The sequence below is a fragment of the Urocampus carinirostris genome, chromosome 6 (assembly GCF_059441175.1).
Source record: "Urocampus carinirostris isolate Australia breed hairy pipefish chromosome 6, RoL_Ucar_1.0, whole genome shotgun sequence".
Taxonomy (NCBI): domain Eukaryota; kingdom Metazoa; phylum Chordata; class Actinopteri; order Syngnathiformes; family Syngnathidae; genus Urocampus; species Urocampus carinirostris.
Window position 1 is genome coordinate 13279945 of NC_142354.1, and position 25281 is coordinate 13305225.

General features: G+C 39.1%; 1 protein-coding gene across 5 annotated transcripts in view; it reads right to left on the reverse strand.

Moving 5' to 3' along the window:
* Window positions 1-25281, reverse strand: part of cita (citron rho-interacting serine/threonine kinase a) — a 75095-nt gene that overhangs the window by 39068 nt on the left and 10746 nt on the right. For all 5 annotated transcript variants that reach the window (XM_088337945.1, XM_088337946.1, XM_088337941.1 and 2 more), the window contains exons 6-12: window positions 18117-18259; window positions 14754-14847; window positions 14463-14669; window positions 14232-14385; window positions 9046-9241; window positions 4879-4984; window positions 1224-1367 (exon numbers count right to left, since the gene is read on the reverse strand). In XM_088337945.1, the coding sequence (XP_088194071.1) occupies window positions 1224-1367; window positions 4879-4984; window positions 9046-9241; window positions 14232-14385; window positions 14463-14669; window positions 14754-14847; window positions 18117-18259 (1044 nt within the window). The remainder of the gene's footprint in view (window positions 1-1223; window positions 1368-4878; window positions 4985-9045; window positions 9242-14231; window positions 14386-14462; window positions 14670-14753; window positions 14848-18116; window positions 18260-25281) is intronic.

A 25281-nucleotide genomic window follows, 5' to 3' on the forward strand; every position in this document is an offset into this window, starting at 1 on the left:
GTCTTGATGGAGATCTGAGCTCGACTTGCAAAATGATGTTTGCCACTAAAAGGCTGAAACATCAAGATCTAAGAGCTTGCGTTGTGGAAACATTTTAATGTTTTTTTCCTCAGAGTGAACACCACCTTACACAAGCAAACAAGATTTTGGAAAAACATATTCCCATTTTATGTTTTTTTTACTCTTATTTTTGAAGAATATTGCTGCTACATGTCATTGCAATACTTTACAATTCCACTATTTTCTGATGCACTTATAACTTAGCCCAGTCTATAACAACTACCTTGGGCATATTGCCTAGATCAAAGCGGCGCTGCCACGAGCCCTATTGTTTTATTGTCTGCTCCTATCTTCGGTGTTTTTTCTTCCCGTTTTGACAACTACACTATGGATTACTTCTGTCCTATGGACATGGGTTTTAACGCACAAGAAATGCGTGCATTCAAGGAATTTCAACTCCTTGCCCTGAAGAATTCTCGTGCCGGCGTGATGAAGGGGCCTATCTAGGAAGAGCCGGAGCTAGCGAAGCGGCTAGCGGCGTTATAAGTCTTCGGTACCTTCCGTAATCATGGTAAATGCGAACTCACGACCAAATAAGATCATCGAGTGCTGGTGGAAAACATCGAAGCGCACAGGGAGCGCAGTTGCTGTGTTTTGCGGAATCGTGGCTCACGTTTAGCATTCCGGACACTAACGTGTAGCCACCCGGAGCAATCCGGCTTCAACCCTGCTAAACAGAGACACGAAAGCCGGGGGGAATCGGAGAGGAGGCGGACTTGCTAACACGAGGTGGTGTATCCCTGGATTTTCACAAAGAAAAGTTTTCCATCTGCCGCAGGGATGTCGAATTTTTGGACTGGCGTGACGTCATCCACTTCGCTACAAGCACCCCTAGGGCATCATGTTCATCTGCTAATAAACAACGGGGTAGACTGCTGGAAGTGTGAATTTCCCTACGGGGATGAATAAAGTATCTATCTATCTATCTAATATTTGTTTGTTTTTCTTTATGGTATTTTGTAACATGTTTATCCTGGAGTATGACATCCAACATCGCTGTAAATAATGTACACTACAATGTAATCAATAGCAATAAAGCCAATTCTATTCTATTTTGGGGATTACACATCCGAGGATGTTTGTGGTAACTCACAAAATGTCCGGAGGGATTTTCTTAACTTGAGCATCGACAGAGACATGGATGTGTGCGCTGTATGACTCACACTGCATTCTGTGATGTATGTTGCGAGGTCTTGCTCCAGGATGCTCCTCTGAGTTTCCGAAGCTTTCAGCTCAACGTCTTTCTGGTGGAGCACTGACTCGAGATCATTCATTTTGCGTTGGAACCTGGAGATCTCCTGCTCCATCTGGATTACAGGATGATTTTCAGTCATTGAACTACAACTCAGAGTGCTGTATAAAACATTCAGTTCAATTCAATCCCACCCTCTCTACTCCAACAGATCAGAATGTCAAACACACAAACACAAAAGCTGGCATACCATAAAAGAAAAAATATATATATTACTAAGAAGAAAACAACAACCACATGACAATACCAACATCCCGCACAAAACTCTAAACTATATGTACGGGATTATTTAGTATTTCAAGAAAAAGACTACCCAAAAAAAAATCTAGTACCGCAGAAAATTTGTGTGCCCATTATAAGATGTTTTAGTAAATTATTTTGTTAAAAATAATTTGGTAAAATATAAAAACAATTTTCCCGATAAGAGCAAATGGCAAATTATTTATTATTATTATTATTATTTATTAAATTATTTTACTAAAAATAATTATTAACTATATTATATATATATATATATATATATATATATATATATATCAAAGATGACAATAATAAGAACAATGATATAATGATAATTGACTACAACACAGGTAATCTTATACAGTGAGACACATAGTATTCTAATATCGAAGAGTATATAATCATTATAAAGGGCAAAAATGAGATTTAAAAGTTGAAAATATGATATGCTATACAACAGGGGTGTCAAACTCATTTTAACTCGGGGGCCACACGATAGAACAAACATTCTGTCGGGGGCCGGACTAGTAGATTAAAGAAAAAGAAAAAGAGAGATAAAGAAATAAAATAAAGAGGGAGGGAAAAGGAGAGAGGGCGGTACAAAGAAAGAAAAAGAGAGAGAGGGAGAGAGCGTGAGAAACAAAAGAGGAAAAGAGAGACACAGAGAGTGAAAGAGAGAGAGTGGGAGAAAAGGGGTGGAAAAGAGGGAGAGAGAGAGAGAGAGAGAGAGAGAGAGAGAGAGAGAGAGAGAGAGAGAGAGAGAGAGAAATATAAGTACAGTGTGTTTGTTCGAGGCACCTTTCTTTGGCAACATCAAGTTGCCATATTTTAACCTGCAGCTTGTTTTTCTCTTGTGCTCCTCTGAGTGTTATCTCGCGGGCCGGAGTCAATCCCTTAGCGGGCCTAATGTGGCCCGCGGGCCGCCTGTTTGACACCTGTGCTATACAAGGTTGCTTAACCCGTTTGAGGCATCATTAAAACATCAGAAAGTTAAAATATTCTACTTGCTGACGCAAACTTCTGGCTGAAATTATGATTGCAGCCTCTACCAAGCTGCTTGTACATGTCTTTGTTAGATTAACTCAAATGTACTGTTCGTTTTTTCAACCTTTTGGGGGTTTGGGTTGGGATCTTGACTGTATTTGAAATAGTCCCTTTCTTACTTCCATCATTTTCATCCTATAATAAAATAATACCTCTATCACGCGCGTGAAATCGCTCCCTTTCCCTGATCTCCCTCACCTCCTTTCATCCAGCCTAATTTGCACTGTGATGTTAAAAGCAAGATAAAAGCAGATAGGTGTGGTTAAAAAAAAGGCTTTCTGAACTTACTTGGGGAATGTCAACACATACTCAAGAGAAAAACTATTTCATTTAACTTTTAAGGACACCTCAAATGACTCAGTCTATCTTTAAGTTTATGTATTTTTAAATAAAAATCTTATATATTTTTTTATAAATATGTTATTTTGGCATTTTTCTCTTTAAAAAAATAAAAATTAAAAAACAAGTATAATAAGTAATTATATCAAGTAAAATTATTTTACTAGGATTACAGGTTAAAATATAGTAAAATAAGAAAAATACGAGTTAAAGGTGGTAGATGTATGCATTTAAAACTTTGTTACTCTCCGCCGCCATCTCCTGGCCAAAAGTCATGATCGCAGCACATTCATCAAGTACGTGCCTTTCTCAGACGAGCTCAAAAAAACTCTTACTATTTCATCTTTACTCGAGTTTAGGTTGGCATTTGGGCTGTATTTGAAACAGTGCTTTTCTTACTTTCACTATTTTCAGGCTATAATACATTAACAGAAAACCAAATGGATGAGTATTAAATCATTCTCACCCCCGTCCCAGTACAAAATTTCTAATTTGGATGCCACTTTGCGTGACCTTGTGCAGGTGCAGCTGCCCAACATATGCCGTGTTTGTTCCCCTTATAAGTAAATCAAGAACAAAAGAGGTTTAAGGGTGTCTACAGGGGGTACTACTGAGTTATAGCCCGGCTGATAGCTGATAAAAGCCACTTTGGAACAAGAGTGTCTCCATTTATAGGGGGGCTGACCAACAATAAACAGAAGAAAAGCCATAAACACCATTGCTTGGAGGGATATCATTTTTGGTTTTGCCCCCACTCTTTATCGCCTTGTTAAAAGGTGAAAAAACGGCAGCTTTTCAGAGTCCACATGGGGCTTCTGGATTGTATTCAATGTGCGTTGACTACTCTCATCGACCCTTTGGTCGCTGTGCATTTATTGATTATTCCCAACATGGCTGGGTCGGTGGGAGAAACAAGTGCAGACTGTGCACTAAAAAGTAGGGATTTAAAGCAGCTTAAGTCACCTAAAAGATTTTTTAAAATTAAAACCCGTAAACCCGGGTTACAGCATGCCTATCTTGTGACATTTTCACATTATCATGTTGAATACAATGTTTTTTAACCCCTCATTATGGCATTTTCCTGACCATATGACATTAACAAAATATTTCTGTGTTCATGCATATGACTGTGCAAGTTAGATTTCCCATACAACTGTCTGCTATCGGTCAACATCATGTAAAATGCTGGTCTACTATTGGTTTGCATCACAGCTTTATGAAAATTATATTGGCTGAGCTCCCTCCTACAAGGCTCCATTTCTCTCTCCGTTCAGTTCAGCTCATCTCATGTAACAAACTTTAGTTTAAACATGTGTTCCAAAACTTGCAGTTATGCTAATGGGAGTGGCAAAAACTCGGCAATTAAAACAAATCCTGCGATTATTAAGAAATACGCGCATACATCAGTGCCCTTGCCAAAGAATTGAGCCATAACCAATCGGCGATTGGGAATATTATTGAAAAGGGGGTGATTCAAGCAACAAAGTCTTCGAAGCATATTACAATCCTCACCAGTGAGTTTTAAATCATTTTTCATTTTAGTCAGCCATCTTCTCCTTTCTTTGCATCCACCCAATAGCCACTCTACCAGCTTAAGTAACGTCACATCAAAAAGAAGATACAATTTTGTTTTTCCCTTTACACATATATTTATCTAAAATTCTATTTAATCATATACATGCATGTTGCATACAAATAGTACTTCCTTTGTACTATTTTTGTATTTTGATGTTTTTACCTAGGGTACAGGGGATTCAGAAAGCAGTAGCTAACCAACACATTTTTTTATCCCCCGCCATATGGCAAATACACCGTGCGATCCCCACCTTGGAACAGATTAATATAATATCCCGGGGTGTACTTTAAATACAAAAACTTTATTTATATATGTTTCTTTACACCAGTGCAAACTATTAGATTGCAAATAACGAGAAACATTTCACCTTGTGACATTTGTCTTGGGTTTCTTGTAATTCCTTGCTTTTAAGGTGGAGCTTCTTTTCCATGGAAATGGTCCTTGCAGGAGAGTTGAGGCTGGCCGACACCACCCTAGAGTCAGCAAAACAAAACATAGATCAGTAGGACTTATTAAACCAAACATAAATGACACGTTTGGTTGATAAGGAGTTTAATAACAAATACAAATTAACAGCGTCACAAATGAGTTAAAATAATCTTAACTTGTAATGTTACATGAGGGCTCCCTCTAATGGCACTTAAATAAATCACTGCCTAAGAATGGTCAAGTTGATTTTAATTGTCAGGACTTTTTTTAATCCTTAAGAAGGTTTATATCCAATTAATATAATTAAAACATTTTAGTTTTTATGTGGGACTAATCATATTTAAAGTGAAGATACTGTTTCAGTAGTTTGCATTCATTTCATCATTACAACTTTGATTATGACTTTTAGAATAGCATATTTCTATATTACGGTATTACTTTTTATAATATACCCTGAACATATTTCAGTATTTTGTAAATGTGTCTGGGGAAAATTAAACATACTCACAGACATCATCATTGAGGCACACCACATAATCCATCATTTAATCAATTGGGGATAGATTAAAGTGAGTCCACATAAATCATAATCATTCTTTGACAAGATATTTTGGATCCTTTACTGTTACGACTTTTGCCTCTTTTCCGGGCAGTGAAATTTTTCTTTTAAAAAATGAAAAAACAAACCACAAACAAATAAACACAGAAAGAAAGAATGAATTTTTTGGACACATCTGGGAAATAGCCAGAATATCCAGCAATTAGTGGACGACGCTGTAAGGAAGAAGGGTTGAGGATGACTATTTGTTAAATCAAAGGGATCATTCCCAGTAGGGCCATAAAAGCTTTCACCATTGCTGGGCCATTTGTGGCAATTTGACCTTATGGTTCATTTTATTTAAGTCAAGTCATGTTTATTTGTATGAACTTGAGCAAAAAAATAAGTTTGTAAACAAATAAGTTCAGGACACCCGGGAATCCTGATTTTAAAAATGTAATAAGAATAATAAAGAAATCAACAAAACAGTACAGTATTCCCAATTTTCTTTTGTTAATACGGTTCGCACAGTTTCCTTTACAGTTATGCGGCAAAGCACCGATGACAGATGAGCAATCCACCTAATCTATGGCTTACCCGCTAAAAAGCCTCATTTGTATTGGTAGAATTATCTAATAATTTTTTTTCCGCCCCCAGGGTAAAAATGCCACTGTTGTATCCATCCATATGTAGAGAATGTCATAGTTGTATCCATCCATATATAGTGTTTACGGTAGACCACATACAGCAGATCTAGTAAACGAACGGGACGCAGAAATGGAGCACCCTTTTGGTGAGTGACATCAATGAAATCATCCTTGATATACTGTAAAAGGACCATGTGTATTATTTACCACCTCGTAGTAGGGTGGTCCTTATTTTTCGACTTTTAAAATTTCATGCTCTGACCCCTTGAATATGTTCCAATATATACAAAACGTAATTAGGCAAAGTTTCATCAAAATCAAAGGATATTTAGAGGTCGCTCAAGGCCTCTGAAATTTTGGTATGAAAAATAAGGATTTTTCGCACATTATATCAGACCTAGTGTACAAAGTTACTTGTAACTTTTCTTGTGTTACAATTATAAGCAATGGACTGAAATTGGATGTTCTAAAACGCCGTACACATAGGGTTAAGATTTCCGTTTTTTCTCGAAAATTGCCAAAATTTTACCATTTTGGGAAATTTCAAAGTCGTTGAGCTACCTCTAAATATTATCCAAATTGTTCAAAATTGCACACAGTGTGTTTTTATCGATATAAGAACATATTCGGGGGGTCAGAGCCCAATATTTCAAAAAAAAAAATTTCGACCCCCATTAAGGACCACCCTACCTCGTAGTGGTAGCAAAAAAAATATTAATTTAAGGACAAACAATGCTGATTTTAATAATAGGCAAAAACACATGAACTATCCAATCAACGTCCATTTTTAAATACTCAATGGTTGAAAAATTTGTGTTTATTTCACATAACATGAGGCTTGCAGGTTTCGTTCACCTTTTTAATGGCCAAATTTAAATACTTTTTAAGGACTTTCTAAGCCAATTTTTCAATATCTCTAGTACCATTCAAAAGATAAATAATACATTATTATATTGATAATAATAATAATTAAAGAGTAATTTTCGTTTACATTATTATTGGTCTCACCAACACTAACAATGTTTTAAGGTGGGTGCAAGCAAAGGAAAGTCAATTCTTCTAAACTTTAAAGGAGCTGTATGAAATTTGGAATTTTGTTACTCTCTGCTGCCATCTACTGGCTTGTGTCATCATTGCAGCCCCAGTCAGCGCATTCACGATGCATGTGCAAGTACTTGCATTTCTTAAAATAAAATCTTGTTCTTCCTCTTTCATTTTTAAGCAGACACGTTTTATTTTCCATTATTTGTGTGGTCTATCGCGTTAGACTGCAGAGAAACAAGGCAACAATTTCAAGCCTTTACAAACACTTCAACTAAAATTCAAGCACTTTTCAGACCTTAAAACTATACAGTGCATTGAAATTCAAGCATTTTGAAGGATTTCAACCACCTGTACAAGCCCTGGGATCCCATAGAGCGAGCTAACATGATTCTCTGCCATCATGCTGCTGCGGGTATCAGCAGCAAGATGTGAAAGGCTGGGCAAAAAATAAGAAAATTGGAGCGGTTTTGTCAACTGTAGTCTGTTTTCTTCCTTGAATTTTTTTAACACTCATTTTTGGTTGCATTACACAATGCAGCAACATTTAGTGGTCAAATACCACACAGTGTCTCTTTAATATAAAAAGTTAGGGCGGAACGGTTAGGTCACAAATGGCATCTATATGGAGTTTTGTTTCATTTGTCGGTCTTGAAAACGATTCATTCGAAAATTCTCAAATCAGCAGCAAGGAAATAGAAGGCCGTTCCACAATTGGTCTGAGTGTAAAAGCTCCTGAATAGTGACACCATAGTTCTGCAAAGTACGTATTTTTCGCAAAAACCTTTAACAGAAAAAAAGGCCATGCGCCGAGGAAGTGAAAGTCCAAATGTGAAACGGTGAGGGAATACTGTAATACTAACAGATCCAATGACGGTCTATCCAATTTGAAAAAGGAGTGTGGACCACTATAGCACTGAACGTGATATGTAATTAGAATAAAGATCAACAGAAATTGAATCTGCCATTGAGCTGTTGCTGCTTATCAAAAAAAGAACAGAAAAATAAAACAGTAAAAGTATCTTAGCTAGACAACACAAGCTGCTTTGGGGATTTTGTCAACTTGTAGTAATGAACAGTCAGACAAAAATGACAACAAAAGAAGGATTCCACAAACCCCCTAAACACGTTATTAGCATTATCATTACGCCCAGCTCCTTCGGGCACAATTCTACCCCCTTTTTCCCCCCTATGCACATATGCGTGCGCCTACGCACTCGTGGTGACACATCCTCGGAGCGCCTGACTCCACTTAAAATCAACAAGACTAAACATTTTTTTAGAATAAAACACAGAGAACAAGAAGATGAGGCAATGAGAACATTAAATATGGAGGTAGTGAAACATTTACCACAGTGGTCACCATAGAACAAGATCCCCCCTAATCTTCTAGCACCCTTTCTGTTAATGCAGCTTTCATGATCCGCAGTCTCTGGTGGTGTAGACAGACGCGTCCTTTCGGATGATTAGCATGGGTTAAAGGAGTCAAACAGCATCGGGGATAATTAAGCTCCTGAAACTCATGCTTGTATTCATGATGCTATTAAGCCGCACAATGACAGCAGAGAGGGCGGGAATGTCGCTGTGTGTGTGTGTGGGGTTCCACCTCTTGGCGAACCTCATTGACACACTCAGCTGCATACCAATCAGCGCCCACGGCAAGACAACACCAGCTCATTCACAGACCTGGGATGTGGCGCTCTCTGGTCAGGAAAATAAAAAAACAAAAATGCCCTTATGTCCTCAACAGGCGCCAGACAAAAGAAACCACAGAAGCAGGGAATTTGTTGTTAAGGTAATGATAAACGTGGCAAAGGTGGAATAGAATCAGGGAAAATTGGGATAAAGCATCGCAAAGTAAATACAAATTGAAACTTACTCAGATTTGCCCGCTGTGCTCAGCGCTCTGCAGAAGAACCATCCTAGAAAGGGGAGATCCTTGCCCTGGAAGCCCGCTGGGGGAGGTCCTCCTTGCTTGTGTGCTGAGGCCGGCCGGGGGGCTGCTGCCTGCTCCGGCTCCTCGAAATTGGAGGTGTCATCTTCGGTGTGCAACGCGGGGACGAAAGGTGGGAGGACTGTCAAAAGAGGAGGAACGCAAGGGTTGAAAAAAAACAAAACAAAAAAACAAGGCGGAGCGGATGTTTTTTTAAGTTCTTTTCTTAAGGTGGATTTTTGGGGAGACGGAGGAAAGACGGGGAGGAAGAGGAGGAACCTCGCCGAGCGGTATGCGCCGAGAGTGCGGTACTAGCACGTTGATGCACATGCTGCCTCTTTCCCTTCCTCCCCACTCTCTCCCTCTTTCTCTCTCTCGCTGCAGCAGAGAACAGATTCTCATCTGAAGCTAGAACAGAAGCATGAAGCTCAAACTGCAGTATTTTTTATATGCTGTGCGAGGAAAAGCCATCCACATATTCGTCAAAATGTTTATTGACTCATTCCCGGATGTGTTCAAATGAATTTTGGACGTTTAAAGTAGTCAATGAAAGGGAATGCAAAGCTAAATGTTCAGTTAAAAAATAATAAATTGGTAGTAAAGGCAGGTTTATTTGTATAGCACTTAATAACAAAAAGTCTAAATGGGCTGCATAGACTACCATTACATTAAATCAAAAAATAAAAATACACAATTTTAGATAGATAGATACTTTATTCATCACCGCAGGGAAATTCACAATTAAAGTAAAAATAGTTTTGCTTATCTGAAGTCTTTTTTTAATTGCAGTGAAAAACTACTTGATTAGAATATTATATTATTTATATAATTTAAAATATATTTATAGTTTATTTACAGTCATATATGTTTTATTTTATATTTTTTCAATTTTAATATTTATAACATTATTTTTGATTATTACATTTGATAATTTTAAAATGTTTTCAATTTTAATAAGGTATTACTATTTAGTGTAAAAGTCATCAATGGAACAAAATGCAATGCAAATAGTAAAAAATGTATGGTTTTTATAATGGAGTAAAATGAAAAGTAAAGGGGCAGCACGGCAGAGCAGTGGTTAGCGCGTGTGCGGCACAGTTCTGAGGTCATGGGATCGAACCTCCTTTGTGGAGTTTGCATGTTCTCCCCGTGCTTGCGTGGGTTTCCTCCGGGCACTACGGTTTCCTCCCACATTCCAAAAACATGCATGTCAGGTTAATTGGCCGGCCCAAATTGTCCCTGGGTATGAATGGGCGAACGAATTGTCTGTCCCTGTGTGCCCTGCGACTGGCTGGCAACCAGTTCAGGGTGTCCCCTGCCCACTGCCGGAAGATAGCTGGGATTAGCTCCAGCACCTCCGCGACCCTAATGAGGATAAGTAGTGCAGATAATGGATGGATGGATGGATAGATGAAAAGGGTAGGTATTTCAAGAGAAAAATGTAAAATTTGAGACAAAACAGAATTATCCGATTCTTGCATTGACGCAAAAAAGCTAAAAAAACAACTCCAAACTGATTCAAGTTCGCCAGATTTTAATATTCAAATTGGACAAACATGGAAAGGGTAGGTCCTGCATATCAATTGGATAACAACGTCAGAAAAACCAAAATAGCCATTGATTCATCTCGATTCGAACGGCACACACGCACGCATTTGGGAATCGCACGACATTGTTGTGCATTCTAATGAATGAAAATGTTTTTGAGTGCGAAATTGATGTGCGATTTTGTCACAGACGCTCGGCTGAAAATGTCAACCCTTTTTCTTGCTTCGCAAAGTTTTATTGTCTTCTAATGCCAAATGTGTTGATATTTATTTTATGTGAACTTAATAAGAACATTTGATGGACTTTCTTCCCATGGAGTCTCTCAATTTTCTCCCCAAGATTAAGATTGATCTCTGCCTACCCATTGCAATGTCATGTCTGCTGTCAGATGGTAAACATTAGTAGGACAGAACGGCCGCTTCGATTTTCAATACAGTAGACCCCCGGCATATGGTGACCCCTCCTTACACATGGCCACTGTACGGTGTGGAATAAGATGTTTTTTGACCCCTCTATGACAACAACAAATTATTGTGTGCCAAACGGTGTTTGTGTGTATGTAGAGTTATGTATTAAAAATGCCAGTCCCCTATTGATCGACATCATATAAGACGCTTGTCTGCTATTGGTCTGCTTGACTGCGTCATAACAATGTTGATATGCTATTGGCTGAACTCCCACCCATAATGCCTTTCCCTTTATTCAGTACAGAATCTCGGGTGCATCAAAAAGACTAAGCGAGTCGGCGATACAATACTGTATTTCTTTACTGTATTTATTCTCTATGAGTCCCAAGGCTTGCAGTGATGCTAAAGTGAGAAGCAAAAACACGATAGCTATGAAGAACGAAGCTCGCAATTGTCAACAAATCAGAAAGAAGGCACACGCATGAGTTGGGTAGCCTCGCGTGGTGAAGGATTTTATACAAGTTATATTTATTGAATGCAATGAAGATTTTTCACAGAGATGGCTTAAGTTCGATGACAGGACGCGCCGTTCCAAGTGCGGAGTGTTTTGGCTGGGGAATTTCGATAACAGGGCGCTGACGAAGGACGTTAGGCCTTGTTTTGATAAACGCTTGGTGTTGTTTTGAGTTTCTTCAGACATCGAGGTGACAACGAGGTGGAGTCCACGTGGGGAGTCTCTGGCCCGCCCCATGGGAGGAGACGGCACGCCCAAGGGAGGAGTCAGCACGCCCAGTTGGAGGAACCGACACCCCAGCTTGTAAAAAGAACTTCAGAAGACAGAAGATCCATCGCGAGGGAGGCTCGACGAAGACTAATTCAACAATAATTCGGCTAATTCGATGGAATTCACTCAGTTAAATACTTTTAGAAAATAAATCTAACAGTGGTTACATGGCCATAGCCTACCAATAATCTCGACTATTATTAAAAATAAATAATTTTTATTTCGGACAGATGAAAAGCTTAAAACATAAATATAGATAAAATGGTAAAAAGGTTAATACTAATGAAAATAAGTTGATTTGGTGCCACACTTGTCCCCAATCTCCCTTCGTGTCCCTTCACTACATAAAATGGTAAAAATACAATACTAATATCTATGAAATTAGAAAAAGGATCCTATAATAATTTGAAGATTTGGTGGCACCGTTGTCCAGAATGTCCTTTGTGTCTTCCCCCTTAAAAATGGCTAAAATGTTGACAATTTAATGATGTATATCAAATGTGTATTTTTATTGATTGCATAATTTCGCTGCTATTCTAAACAGACTTATCCCTATTTTTATTTTTGCATGAAGGATTGACCAAAATTCTCACTCTGCAATGAAAAAACAAATACAAAAATGCTCAAATATAGAAAAGCATCTTTTTGAAATAGCAAATGGAAAAGGCCTACATTATATTTTTTTCCTCCCTCGTGTATTGCAGAGGTATTGGATTCCCGACTGAGACAAAAAATTCAAACTACAAAAACAAAATCTTTTATTTTCCCTCCCAGCCCATCTGTCAAATCTTTGAACCCAATGTGGCCCCTGATTCAAAAAGATTGCCAATCCCTAATCTAAGGGCATGACAATCCTTGCAAGTGGAAGTTTAATTACCATAGCTAGTTCTCGCAGTTTTCATCCCCGGCCGAGCAAGTTTACAATGCGATTCCCAACTCAAAACTGATTACTGCCGTATTGCAGGGTTCTTCTCTGCAGGAGCGCTTGTGACTCATCCATTTCAAAGTTTTGTACGAAGCCCTTCCTCCATCGGATCATGGGTGAACTGGCAAGTTCTCCGAGCTGGATTTAGGCGGTACACAGGATGCCAGCTGCCAAGTTGTCAAACCAATCGTGGGGCGCATCTAGACAGCCGACACTCTTATACGCACGCAAACTCATGGGTAATTTAGAGCACCGGTACTTGATGACTTCCATTCAGACCCCAGTGCTGTGGAATGGTTTTCCCTCAGAGATTCGATCTGCAACCTCAGTGGAACTGTTTAAGGCGTAAAACACACCTCTATTCCATAGCATATGAATAACCTATATTTTATGTTGACAATATCTGTGTATTATTTGTTATTGCAACATCAATCCCAGCGTGGTCATCCTAGAAGGGGGATTACCTCATGTGCGGTCCCTTCTCAAAGTTTCTTCATTTTCCTCATGTTGAGGTTTTTGAGTTTTTCCTTGCTCTCATGTAGGATTTAGATCAGGGGATGGTGTAATAATTAGTCTATGGTTTGCAATAATCTGTGGTCTGTGCAGCCCTTTGAGACTCTTTGAGATCAAGGGCTATACAAATAAACATGACTTGACATGGAATGTTCCCAAAAGAAACCAACACCAGCAAAGGGAGAACATATTGTGCAAACTTCACTCAATGAAAAAAACTGGGATTTTTAACCACAGAAATCGGGCTATACAATGACTTCTTATAATATAGGGATGCATGATAACTATTGTGCTGATAGCAGCCAGAAAGGGCTTTACAGTTATCGACCGTAAAATATGATTAACATCACATGATTCAGATATTTTTTAGGCAAGCAGAGAAGCCTTTGCAGGCCCTCACTGCCCACAACTGGTATGATGCAATTGGAAAAAAAAAAATAAAGTCACACATAAAAAGTATTGGATTTTGAGTGTGTTATTTTTTTGTAGATAGTGTATGCTGTAAGAATTAAGCAAGGGTTAACGTTATTAGTAGGAAAAAAACGTTATTGTGAATCCCAGGAAAAAAATCTGATAACTGATACTTATGTGAATTATTCATTCTTGATTATAATTATTTCCTGAACTGCTTGTATCTATTATTAAGCAACCTTTGGTGTGTTTTTCTGTTTGATGAGTTTTTATTATTTATATAGCACCTTCTACGCAGTGATTGTTTTGTTTGAGAACTATAAGAAAAAGGCTTATTTGTATGAGACATGAGCAACAGAATTAGCCACATGATCGCTAATGTTAGCGGCCACGTATGAGTTGTTAGGCGCATGGTGCATTAAAGCATCGTTGAAGAAAATATCAAACCAGCAAAACTACTCGGGATTAATCAGCTAAACTGAGGTTCATTATCAAAACAACTAAAAAAAGATAATAAATGGGGATCGATGGTCTCTTTCCTTACCTTGTCGTAAGTTGTTCCAGTCCACTTTTTCAAAAAACCCGTGGCATCGGAGTCCCTGGAATCCCAGACGATCTTTCGCACCGCAGAGCAAACTTAGCACCAGGTCCACAAAGTGTTCACTTGCATGCGGCTCATCTGGAATCTTCAAAGACTGCTGTTAACGAACAACACAATAAAAACAAAAACTGTTTGGAACCATTTTTGCAAATATCATTTCCTGTAATTAAAAACCTGGAAATTGAGGATGTTGTGGATGGTCCGTGTTGAAGTCCCATCGGAGAAAGGCATTTTCGAGTAGATCATGTCGTAGGCGATAACCCCGAGGGACCACCAGTCACACTCCACACCATAAGTGCTGTCAGGGCCCCCATTCATGGCTGTTAATACCTCAGGGGAGAGGAAGTCTTGGGTTCCCACAGGCACAGCTGGACTGGCCACCTTAGACCAACATCAATCGGACAATGAAACACTCAATAACATCAGAGTCGTTAATACAGACGACTAACTTTACAATCTGCCCACCGTTTTGTTAGCTGTGAGCCTAGTTGCTGAGCCGAAGTCTGCCAGCTTAATGTGGCCGGTCCGATCGATGATGATGTTCTCGGGCTTGACGTCTCTGCAAGTGGTTTTGTTAAAGTAGATTATTGTCAAAGAGTAGTCAATCGGATCGTTTCCGAAAACAGTTTACACAACTATGTTCTTAACATTTGGTGACTAGAGAGTAACTAGTTGGGACTCAAGTGCCACTAATTTGAATCGTTGATGAGGCTGCAAGCATTAGTGGCTAGCGACGCTCAGTAGGCGTGAGGGCTGTAAGTGTTCCAAATAGGGCTGCAAATAACAATTATTCAATTATTCTAATAATCCATGATTCGGACAATTATTTTTTCGATTAATAAAAGTGATTGATTTTTAAAATATTTTTAATTTCCTCCTCTTTATTCAAATATTGATAGAAAAATAGTGCATAAAACAACAGAATATTTGATCATGCAAAACAAAAAGTCCAACAAACAAAAATACATCAAAATGTATGCTATTGACACTCTGCACATGACGTCACGTTGCATTCCTCGGAAGTATGAGCGCAAAGACGGACAGCAAGAGCACCTGAGCGGACTGCAGTTGAATAAGGATTCAAATTGAAAAAAAATATCAAATACCACGACAGGAGAATATAACCACGACTTTTTACGATGGTCATTTCTTGCTGTGCGAACCGGCAAGGTTCCAAGCCCAGTTTAGCATTTTATCAAATCCCTTTTGATAAAGACAGAATTCGGCGATGGATATCTGAAATCAGTCGGAGGGACTGATTTTTTTTTACTAGGTACATTTCATGCATCTCCCAGCAATTTCCATTCGGTAGGTACAGGTCAGCGTCAAAGACACTCAATATAGCTACAAATAAGTTAGCTAGTGCTACTGAAGCCAAGCTTTCGGTTACAGTTGATTAGAGATTAGATGGCACCCTGGTTAAAACATATCAGCATATACAGCTAAATGCCTACCTTTACTATTATGGGGTGCCTCCACATCAGCACAGCAACGCATAACAGTAAGAACTGATAAGAAACCAGACTATTATTAGCTTTTAGATCAGCGCCATTGTTCAGGGATTTACAATATAGAGGTACAGAGGGTGTGGACTGAAGTCAGGCAGACTGGCAGATTTGGTTAAATTTATAAATATGTCAGGAGGAAGAAAGTATGGGTCGGTAGCTAGCCCTGCTATCTTCAGTTTCTCTAAATACCTGTATTTTCCGACAAGGTGACTCACATCAGACAGCTGCATAATATTCATTTTACTAGCCATTATTAATGGTGTTGAATAATATAGCTTTTTTTGTTTACTGGCCTCACCCACGGGGAGTACGGTTAACTACGGTTTACTTTAGCCCATCACAGCGCCGTCCCGTCTTTTAATCACGTGTGTGCAAAAGGTCAATACACCTGCCAATATGAAAGACACCTTTTTCATAAAGTGCAAAAAGGCAACTTCGTCGGATGAAAAGGATTTCGTGCATCAAAATACGGCCCTGAGGCGCCCTCTGCCGGACCTATGTGCTACTACAAGCATTTCCCAACGACACTACAACGTCCCAACAAAATCCAATGCCCTCTTATTTGCATTGAATTAACTTGCTGAGTAATGCATAATGGCGCGACACAACAAATTGATGATTAAATTCGCTTTTAATAATACATTTAAAACGATTTAAAGATTTGTTGTTGCAGACCTAGTTCCAAACTCGTTTGCTGCCAATTTTATTGCAACCGCGAGCAATAGTCACAACCTGCGTTAGCATTAGCATCTAGCGGGTCTAATCTCTAAGGCTTCTTTTGATATGGATTTTATAACAAATTAAGCTTTTCCCGCAGAGTTGAATATGCTGCAGGGTTATTTCAAACGTAGTTGGAAATTTGACAGGTTAATCTACAAAAGATCACTAAGAACAATCATATTAAAACAAGTCTCCTATTCATATAAGGATTATAAATTAGGATTAGATATTGGAGTTTTTCTATTGCATTTTTAACTTGTGGCTGTCATCTAAAAAACAATTACCACCAACATTTGCTTTTATTTGTTCATTATTGTCTGTTAATCATCTAAAATGTTCCTCAAAAGTTTATTAAATAGTTATTTAAAGAGTATTGTTCCTGTAAGTTAATCAATATAAAATGTATTGTTGCTTTCATGAAAAATAAAAAATATACATCTCCAAAATTTGTTTCAGAGGGAAATAGTTCTTCTTTAACTTTCCTTGAAAAAAAAAACTATTTTGAATTACATGACAGTATAGAAAAATTGAGTGGGGAAAAAAAACTTTAACTAAAAAAACAGAACATGTTGAATCGGGTTTCAAATTTCTTCCATCTGAAAAAAAAAACTAGATAAACCCCCAAAACATAAAATAAAAAAATTATATACAGGTATAGGTTTTTCAGGGGGAGAATCGAGTGAATAATTATGATTTTTTCCCCGTATTTCTGAATAGAAAAGATTGAGATTATTTTTTTTAGATGTCAGGTATACAATGGGATTAAGTTTGAGTTTGGGGCTGCAATTAACGATTATTTTAATAATTTTCATTAATTATCAGTTATATATTTTTTTATTAATCGATGGATTATATTTTTTAAAAAGACCTTTTTCATTTCCTTTTCTATTCAAATATTGTAGTTTTAGGTAGCTATAAGAATAGTGCACAAAACAATTGAATATTCTATGTTATAAAACAATAAAAAAATCAAGTGTTTGTCAAATAACCTAAAAAAACAAAAATGCACAGAAATGAATGCTGTACACATGCAAATATATAAGATCCTTTTTGTATAAAGTGCAAAAAAAGAAGGCAACGTCAGAGAAAGCGAGTTCTATGTCAGATGTCATCATATTGTACATTTTTAGACTGCCCTGTGAGTTGCACTTTGATGTCTGAAAAGTGCTACAAAAATACATTTGGATCAAGAACCTCATGCATCAAAATACGCTCTTAATTCACCCTCTGCAGTAATAAAGTGCTACTACAAGTTTGTTGCCGGATCAAGAGGAAATTCAATCCACTCTCTTATTTGCATTGTATTAACATGCTGAGTGCTAAATAAATTGTGCGACACAACAAGTCTATGATTATTTTTTTGGCCAATGCTTTTAATAATCAATTTTATCCATTCACTGTAAGGGCCTTACTTGAGTTACTATGAAAAATAGGATTCATCTCAATTAAACATATATTTCACTTGACATAGGTCTTAAGTATTTATTCATTTTTTATTTAGGTGAATACTTTTGTGTCAGTTTTCTCCCTTGGCCATTTCCAGCTGGAAAACACCCAGGCAACAACAGCTGCAATTATGTTTATCGCTCTCCCCTCTCACCTGTGGACGTAGCCCAGCTGGTGGACAGCATGAATGGCCTCCACCAGCTCTGCCAAATAGAACTGGGCCATGGGCTCGTCAAACTGCTCCTCGTAACGGTTAAGCAGAGACAGGAGGTCGCCGCCTGGCAAGTACTCCATCGCCTGACAGTCAGAAAAGTAAGATATAAACAAATGCGAGAAATTAGATTCAAATACGCAGCGATGGCATGTGCCGAGGCTGCATGTGAAAATGCCCATTAGCAGGACTATATTTAGCAAAGCAGTCAACAGCGGAGCCACGTGTGTGATCAAAGCACGTTCCCGTTTAGGATTATGGGGTGCATTTCATTATGCATTACATAACATCAAATGTGGCGGCAGATTATCTTTGATAACGCAGTCAAGCGATCCAACGCCAAGGGGCCAATCACTGTACAGGGAGCCTGTCTGTGATCATAAGCACGATACAAAAAAAGTTTGCAAAGGCATTTCTCAAAGCAGTTCTCCGTTCCTAGCCTTGGAGATGAAAAGCTTTTATTGGGGCGGATTTTTTATATAAGGCGGTGACTGTCGGAGCCATAACAGAGAGGAGCCCCTGGTGCATGAATGGTCGTCAAGTCTGAATGAGCTGGAGCATTTTGCCGCGTTACCTAGCAACAGGGAACCGGGAGCCTCTCCAACATGGGGATGGAAATGGATGCTTTGTATTTTCCTCCATGCTCGGGCTGGGGGAGAGGGGCGAGACGATCTGGCAGTAAAGCGAAGACGCCGAGGCGAGGATGGAGGCAGACACAATGAACGGGTGAAGGATCACGTGGAAACAGTCGATGACTGAGATTAGGAAAAAATAAATACTCGACAGCAGCCCTATATATAGATTGCAGACAGGAGTCATCACCAGCACAGAAAATCACCGGCTGCTCTCTGCCCTGTCTAGAGGACATTGCCAGCTCACTCGAGAGCAGCAAAGCACACAAAATGATCAAGGACTCCTCACACCCCTACCACCACCACTTTGACCTGCTGTCCTGTGCCAGATGCTAAAAGGCTAAGAGACAGTTTGTTACCCAGGGCAATCACCACCCTAAACAAGTACACTAAACTTTAAAAAAAATTAATAGAAAAGTATATTCCGACTCTAAATAGGAATTTAATACTTTAGTTCTTTTTTCTTACTTTACCCAAATGCTCTGCTCATTTCGTTGCTCTATTTTCTGATGTATATTTACCTCATGCGAAAATGGCCTTACTGACAAAAATTGCCGTTTGGAAAAAAGGCTAAAAAAAACGTTACCTTTGAAAACAATAGTTGCATTTAATTAGTGTTATTTTCTAAATCACCAATAATTTAGTATTGATAACACAATGAGATTGTCGAAAGAATCGCTAACTAATGAATACATTATTAAAACACTTTTGCGTGCAATGGTGACCTTACGGTTTGCAGATTTCTCATACAATAATGGCCTTACCAACATCTGATGAATTTGTAGTACACATAAACAAAAAAATGCTAGATTTTAAAATGATATCGTAAGCCATAATGGTATTACAGTGCGGCCATTATCGCGTACTAGATATGCAAGTAGTTAAGGCCATTATAGCATGCCAAATTTTAAATTAAGGAATTTAGAATAATAATGATTTCTATATGGAAAAGTTATAAAAATAAATAACGTAAGACAGTCTTCCTACCTCCCAAGAATTTATTTTTTTGCAGAGGTTAATGATTTCAATTTAGGCAAGTCTACAAGCACTACCTTGTAAATATTGACTAGCCTAGTATTTGTTGTTTAAAATATTGTGTTTATTTTGTGGGTATTTAATTTATCCCATGGTGCCACGCCTAATTTCATTGTCAACAATGCACACTATGTTGTAATCAACTACAATAAAGACTATTTGTTAATCTGTTCTATTCCATATTTCGCATTGTCAATTAATCCAAATCCTGGATTTGTGTATTGTGGAATAATCCCAAAAAAGTATCCAAATTAAACATTTTCTTATGAGAACCAGAAATTCCCCAAAACAAACAAACGTAGCTAGGACCACTTTTTAGGGACATGGATGCACAGTACTGAAAGGTAATTTTTTTTTAACAAAACATTATGAGAAATAAAAACTGTTTGCGTGCATCCCTGTATTTCAACCGGTTTAGGGTGTCCCATGCCTACAGCCTGGTGGTAGCTGGGATGGGCTCCAGCGACCTGAGTGAGCATAAGCGGCGCAGAAAATGGGTGGATGGATTTTATTTTAAAACATGGTTCTCCCATTAATTCATTGAGCACAGGGGTCACCAAATCTTTTGAAGCTAACGGCTACTATTTTGTTACTGATTAGTGCAAAGGGCTACCAGTTTGAAAAGCATTTCTAGAATCATCAGCGTATCCTATTAGTATGTTGTTACTATGTTATTAACTGGTTGCAATTATAAGAGGAAGGGTTAAAATAGGTTCACTCAACAACAAAAATATGACAGTTAGTAATCAAATCTCCTAAAATGTCACAATGACCCAGCACTGGTGAGCTATTTTTCAGAACAAGAGGGCTACGTGGCACTACATTAGCGATCCCTGGTTTAGCATCCTAAAACATTTTGGGGCGATCACACTCAAAAGACTCAGTCCCTGCACTAAACTGCATTCAAGGACTTCATGTGAATGTGTACAGTTTGAATCCTGACAGTGCTATAGATAGAGTAAAACCATGTGTTACTGGAAATTCTAAATAACAGTAATTTTTTATTCGGTTTGTTAAAACAATCCAGCAGAAATAACATTTTTATTGTGTAGTATAAGATACTACATACTACTAAGAATAAGATACTGAAAGAAATGGCTTCATGCGTATATAATATATACTGGACTGTCTCAGAAAATTGGAATATTGTGATAAAGTTCTTTATTTTCTGTAATGCAATTAAAAAAAACAAAAATGTCATACATTCTGGATTCATTACACATCAACTGAACTATTTCAAGCCTTTTAAATGGAATGAAATGATCTTTATTATTCGAATATTGCTGATTTTGGCTTACAGCTGAAAAAAACTCAAAAATCCTATCTCAAAATATTAGAATACTTCCTCAGACCAAGTAAAAAAAATAATTTTATAACAGCAAAACTAAATCAAACATTTGAAAATGTCCATTGATGCACTCAGTACTTGGTTGGGAATCCTTTTGCACGGATTACTGCATCAATCCGGCGTGGCATGGAGGCAATCAGCCTGTGGCATTGCTGAGGTGTTATTGATGCCCAGGATGCTTCGATAGCGGCCTTCAGCTCATTTGCATTTGTAGGTCTGGTGTCTTTCATCTTCTTCTTAACTATACCCCACAAATTCTCGATGGGGTTCAGGTCAGGGGAATTAGCAGGCCAATCAAGGACAGTGATGCCATGGTCAGTGCACCAGTTACTGGTGGTTTTGGCACTGTGGGCAGGTGCCAGATCATGCTGGAAAATGAAATCCTCATCTCCATAGAGCTTTTCAGCAGATGGAAGCATGTAGTGCTCTAAAATCTCTTGGTACACAGTTGCATTTACTCTGGACTTGATGAAACACAGTGGACCAACACCAGCAGCTGACATGGCTCCCCAAACCATTGCTGACTGTGGGAACTTCACACTGGATTTCAAGCAACTTGGATTTTGCTCTTCTCCAGCCTTTCTCCAGACTCTGGCGCCTTGACTTCCAAATGAAATGCAAAACTTGCTTTCGTCTGAAAAGAGGACTTTGGACCACTCTGCAACTGTCCAGTGCTTCTTCTCCATAGCCCAAGTCAGACGCTTCTTCCGTTGTCTTGAGTTCAGAAGTGGCTTGACCATGGGAATACGGCTATTGTAGCCCATTTCCCGGACACGTCTGTGAACTGTGGCTTTTGATACCTGGACTCCAGCTTCAGCCCACTGTCTTTGAAGCTCTCTCGAATTCTGGAAGCGGCTCTTCTTCACAATTTTGTTAAGGCTGCGGTCATCTCTCTTGGTTGTGCAGCGTTTCCGGCCACATTTTTCCCTTCCAACAGACTTTTTGTGGATATGCTTTGAAACTGCACTCTGTGAACAGCCTGCTCTTTGAGAAATTTCTTTTTGTGTCTTACCCTCCTGATGGAGGGTATCAATGATGGTCCTCTGGACAGCAGTCAGATCAGCAGTGATTTAGTTTACTGAACCAAGCTGAGTGTTTTTAAGGCTCAGGAAACCCTCGCAAGGTGTTTCGAGTTAATTAGATGATTCAGGTGATTAGTTGAATAGCCTACTTGTATACTTTTTCATGATATTCTAATATTTTGAGATAGGATTTTTGAGTTTTCTTAAGCTGTAAGCCAAATTCAGCAATATTAAAATAATAAAAGGCTTGAAATAGTTCAGTTGATGTGTAATGAATCCAGAATGTATGACATTTTTGTTTTTTTAATTGCATTACAGAAAATAAAGAACTTTATCACAATATTCTAATTTTCTGAGACAGTCCAGTATATATATATATATATGTAACGGGTGTAATAATAACTTTTATTTTATTGAAATTCCTGCTAAAATATGTGTATAGTTTTTGGTAAATGTACTGCAATGCTGAGTCCAACAGTGCCATCTGCTGGTATGGGGTGGGGTTTGGTTTTGGCTTCTAACATGTGACCAGGAGGCGGGGTTTGTTGTCAGTTTCACCAGAGTACTACAAAGAGATCAAAGAGATCAAACCCAGCAGAAAAAGCTAATGTTGTGACTCATCCATTTGCAGAACTGTAATAATAAAAACCTCATCATCCAGTCCAGCGTGAATGTGGATCTTTGGTGGGACACGTACAACGCGGTTACATTGGTGCCGTGACCCGTGACTTCATTCAAACTCTCCGAACCGAGGACTGTCCTACCTGCCACATCGTTTCATGAAGTCATCAGCTCACAGTATTTAAAATTGCTATACAGTGACGTGTTACTCAGGCTACTGATTTATTTTGTGATTTTGACTCATTTACATATTCGAAACATGTTTAATCAGAGCACGAGTGACATTTCTGAGGGTGTAGCTGATCAGATGAAAAATATTATTCAGGAGATAGGACATAAATTGGCTGATAGCATATTCTCAAATATTCAGTCACATAATATAGTAGTTCCTAACGCTGCTGCCACACAAGATGTAGCAAACAGATTGAGTCAGGTGGTTACGCAGAGAAAGGTTAAGGAACCGCCGTCATTTATTGGGGATGGCTCAGACTCAATAACAATACATGAGTGGGAAGATCTAATGAGGACATTTATTAAAAGGAGTAATGTGAGACTTGAAGAGCAAGCAGAGGAAATCCTTATACATTTGAGAGGAAAAGCTAAAGATGTAGTTAGGTTTGGCGTTAGAAACAGTAATATAGACGTCTATACCCGCCCTGACATGATTTATAGTCTTCTCAGGAAATACTTTAGCTGTACCAAGTACTCTGCTGTCCCTTTAGCTGACTTTTATTCAACTTTGCCCAAGGACCAGGAAGACCCCTATGACTACTGGCTGAGACTAAACAGAGCAGCTGACCTTGCCTCTGAATGCTTGAGTGAGCAGGGAAAAACATTTGACAACCCTGAAATAGAGGTTACTCGCATGTTTATTAGGAACTGCCCATGCAAGGAACTGGCACTCACTTACAGATCAAAAACCATCGAAAAGTGGTCAGCATGTGAGGTACTAGAGGTGCTGAATGAATACCACGCTGAGAAGAGCTACAAAGCAAATTCCCTACAACAACCTGCGAATAGAGCGGAAATTGCAGTACACAAAGCTGAGGTGAACCATGGTCCAACCCTCGTGCACGAGCCACCTCAGACTTCGAGCCCACAGTATGTCTCTCTAACGGACGTTATTAGTATGTTGGAGAAAGTTCTGATACGTGTTACCTCGAACCAGTTTCAAGAGAGAGGGGGAGCTCCAACCAGGCGACCTGGAGCCAGAATCAATGGTTTCACTGCCAAGCCATGTATCATTTGCAAAGAGGTCGAACACAGTGCTCTCTCTCATTGCCGAGACAAAAACCTTTGCTTTCACTGCCATGCCCCAGGGCATTCTCGACGTGATTGTCCAGTGACGAAAGTTGTCCCACTGCCTCAGGGAAACTAACTGATCTGCGCTTAGGGGAGAACAGTGCAGATCAACTGAGTATACCTCCCACCACTAATGTGAAGCCTGACATGCAAGACAATAAATCAATTTATGAGTTGTATAGCAACAAGATACCTCCATCGAAGAAGCTGATCTTTCAGGGGTTTCAGAGAATAGCGGAGACTGACGAACTGTTTTACACACCTGTACTTGTGCAAGAAGGCCCCACTTTCAGAGCGCTATTGGACAGCGGGTCGATGGCTTGTACAGTAAGTGAGGACACGGCTAAGTCCCTCCTGCAGCAATTCCCTGATATGATGAGTTACACGGCCGATGATTATGTCATTGTAGGCTGCGGTGGACACCAAGTTTCTCCCAGAGATATGTACGACATTCACGTCACAGTTTACGGGTGCCAAATGATAATACCAGTAATGGTTGTGCCAGGCCAGACCGAACAGATGATCCTTGGCAGCAATGCCATCAAATATATTTTGACTCAATTGAAAAGTACTGATGGCTACTGGAGATTAGTTGCCACTCCTGACAACGGTCTGTCCGATAACCACAGTCAATTCCTGTCAATGCTTTCTAACACAGAGAGATGGAGAGGTGACTGCATTCCAGACAAAGTAGGGACAGTAAAAATCAAGAGTTGCGTGACGCTGAATCCACGGACCGAGTACGTTATTTGGGGCAAGTTACCCGAGTTGGCCGGGACGTCTGCGGGCAGCACAGTGGTCGTTGAGCCAACCCAATCAAAGGCTGGGCCCAGACAAGTCCTTGTCGGAAGAGTTGTTACTCCACTCTGGGGAGATGGATGGGTGCCTGTTAAAGTCTTTAATCCCACGGACAGAGTTGTGGTGCTGAGGAGAAACAGGAAAATTGCAGATGTGTCTCCTTGTATCGCAGCGGAAGACCTGCCCAATGCAGAGGAGGTCAAGTGCAACGTGCAGAGTGTACAGAGCAAAGAGGTCCGACCCAGGTCAGAAGAGGACATGATGCGTACATTGGAAGCTCTGGGACTGCAAGACATTGACCTGAAGTCATGTGAGGTTTCGCTGCAGTGTAAAGACAAGCTCCTCCATAT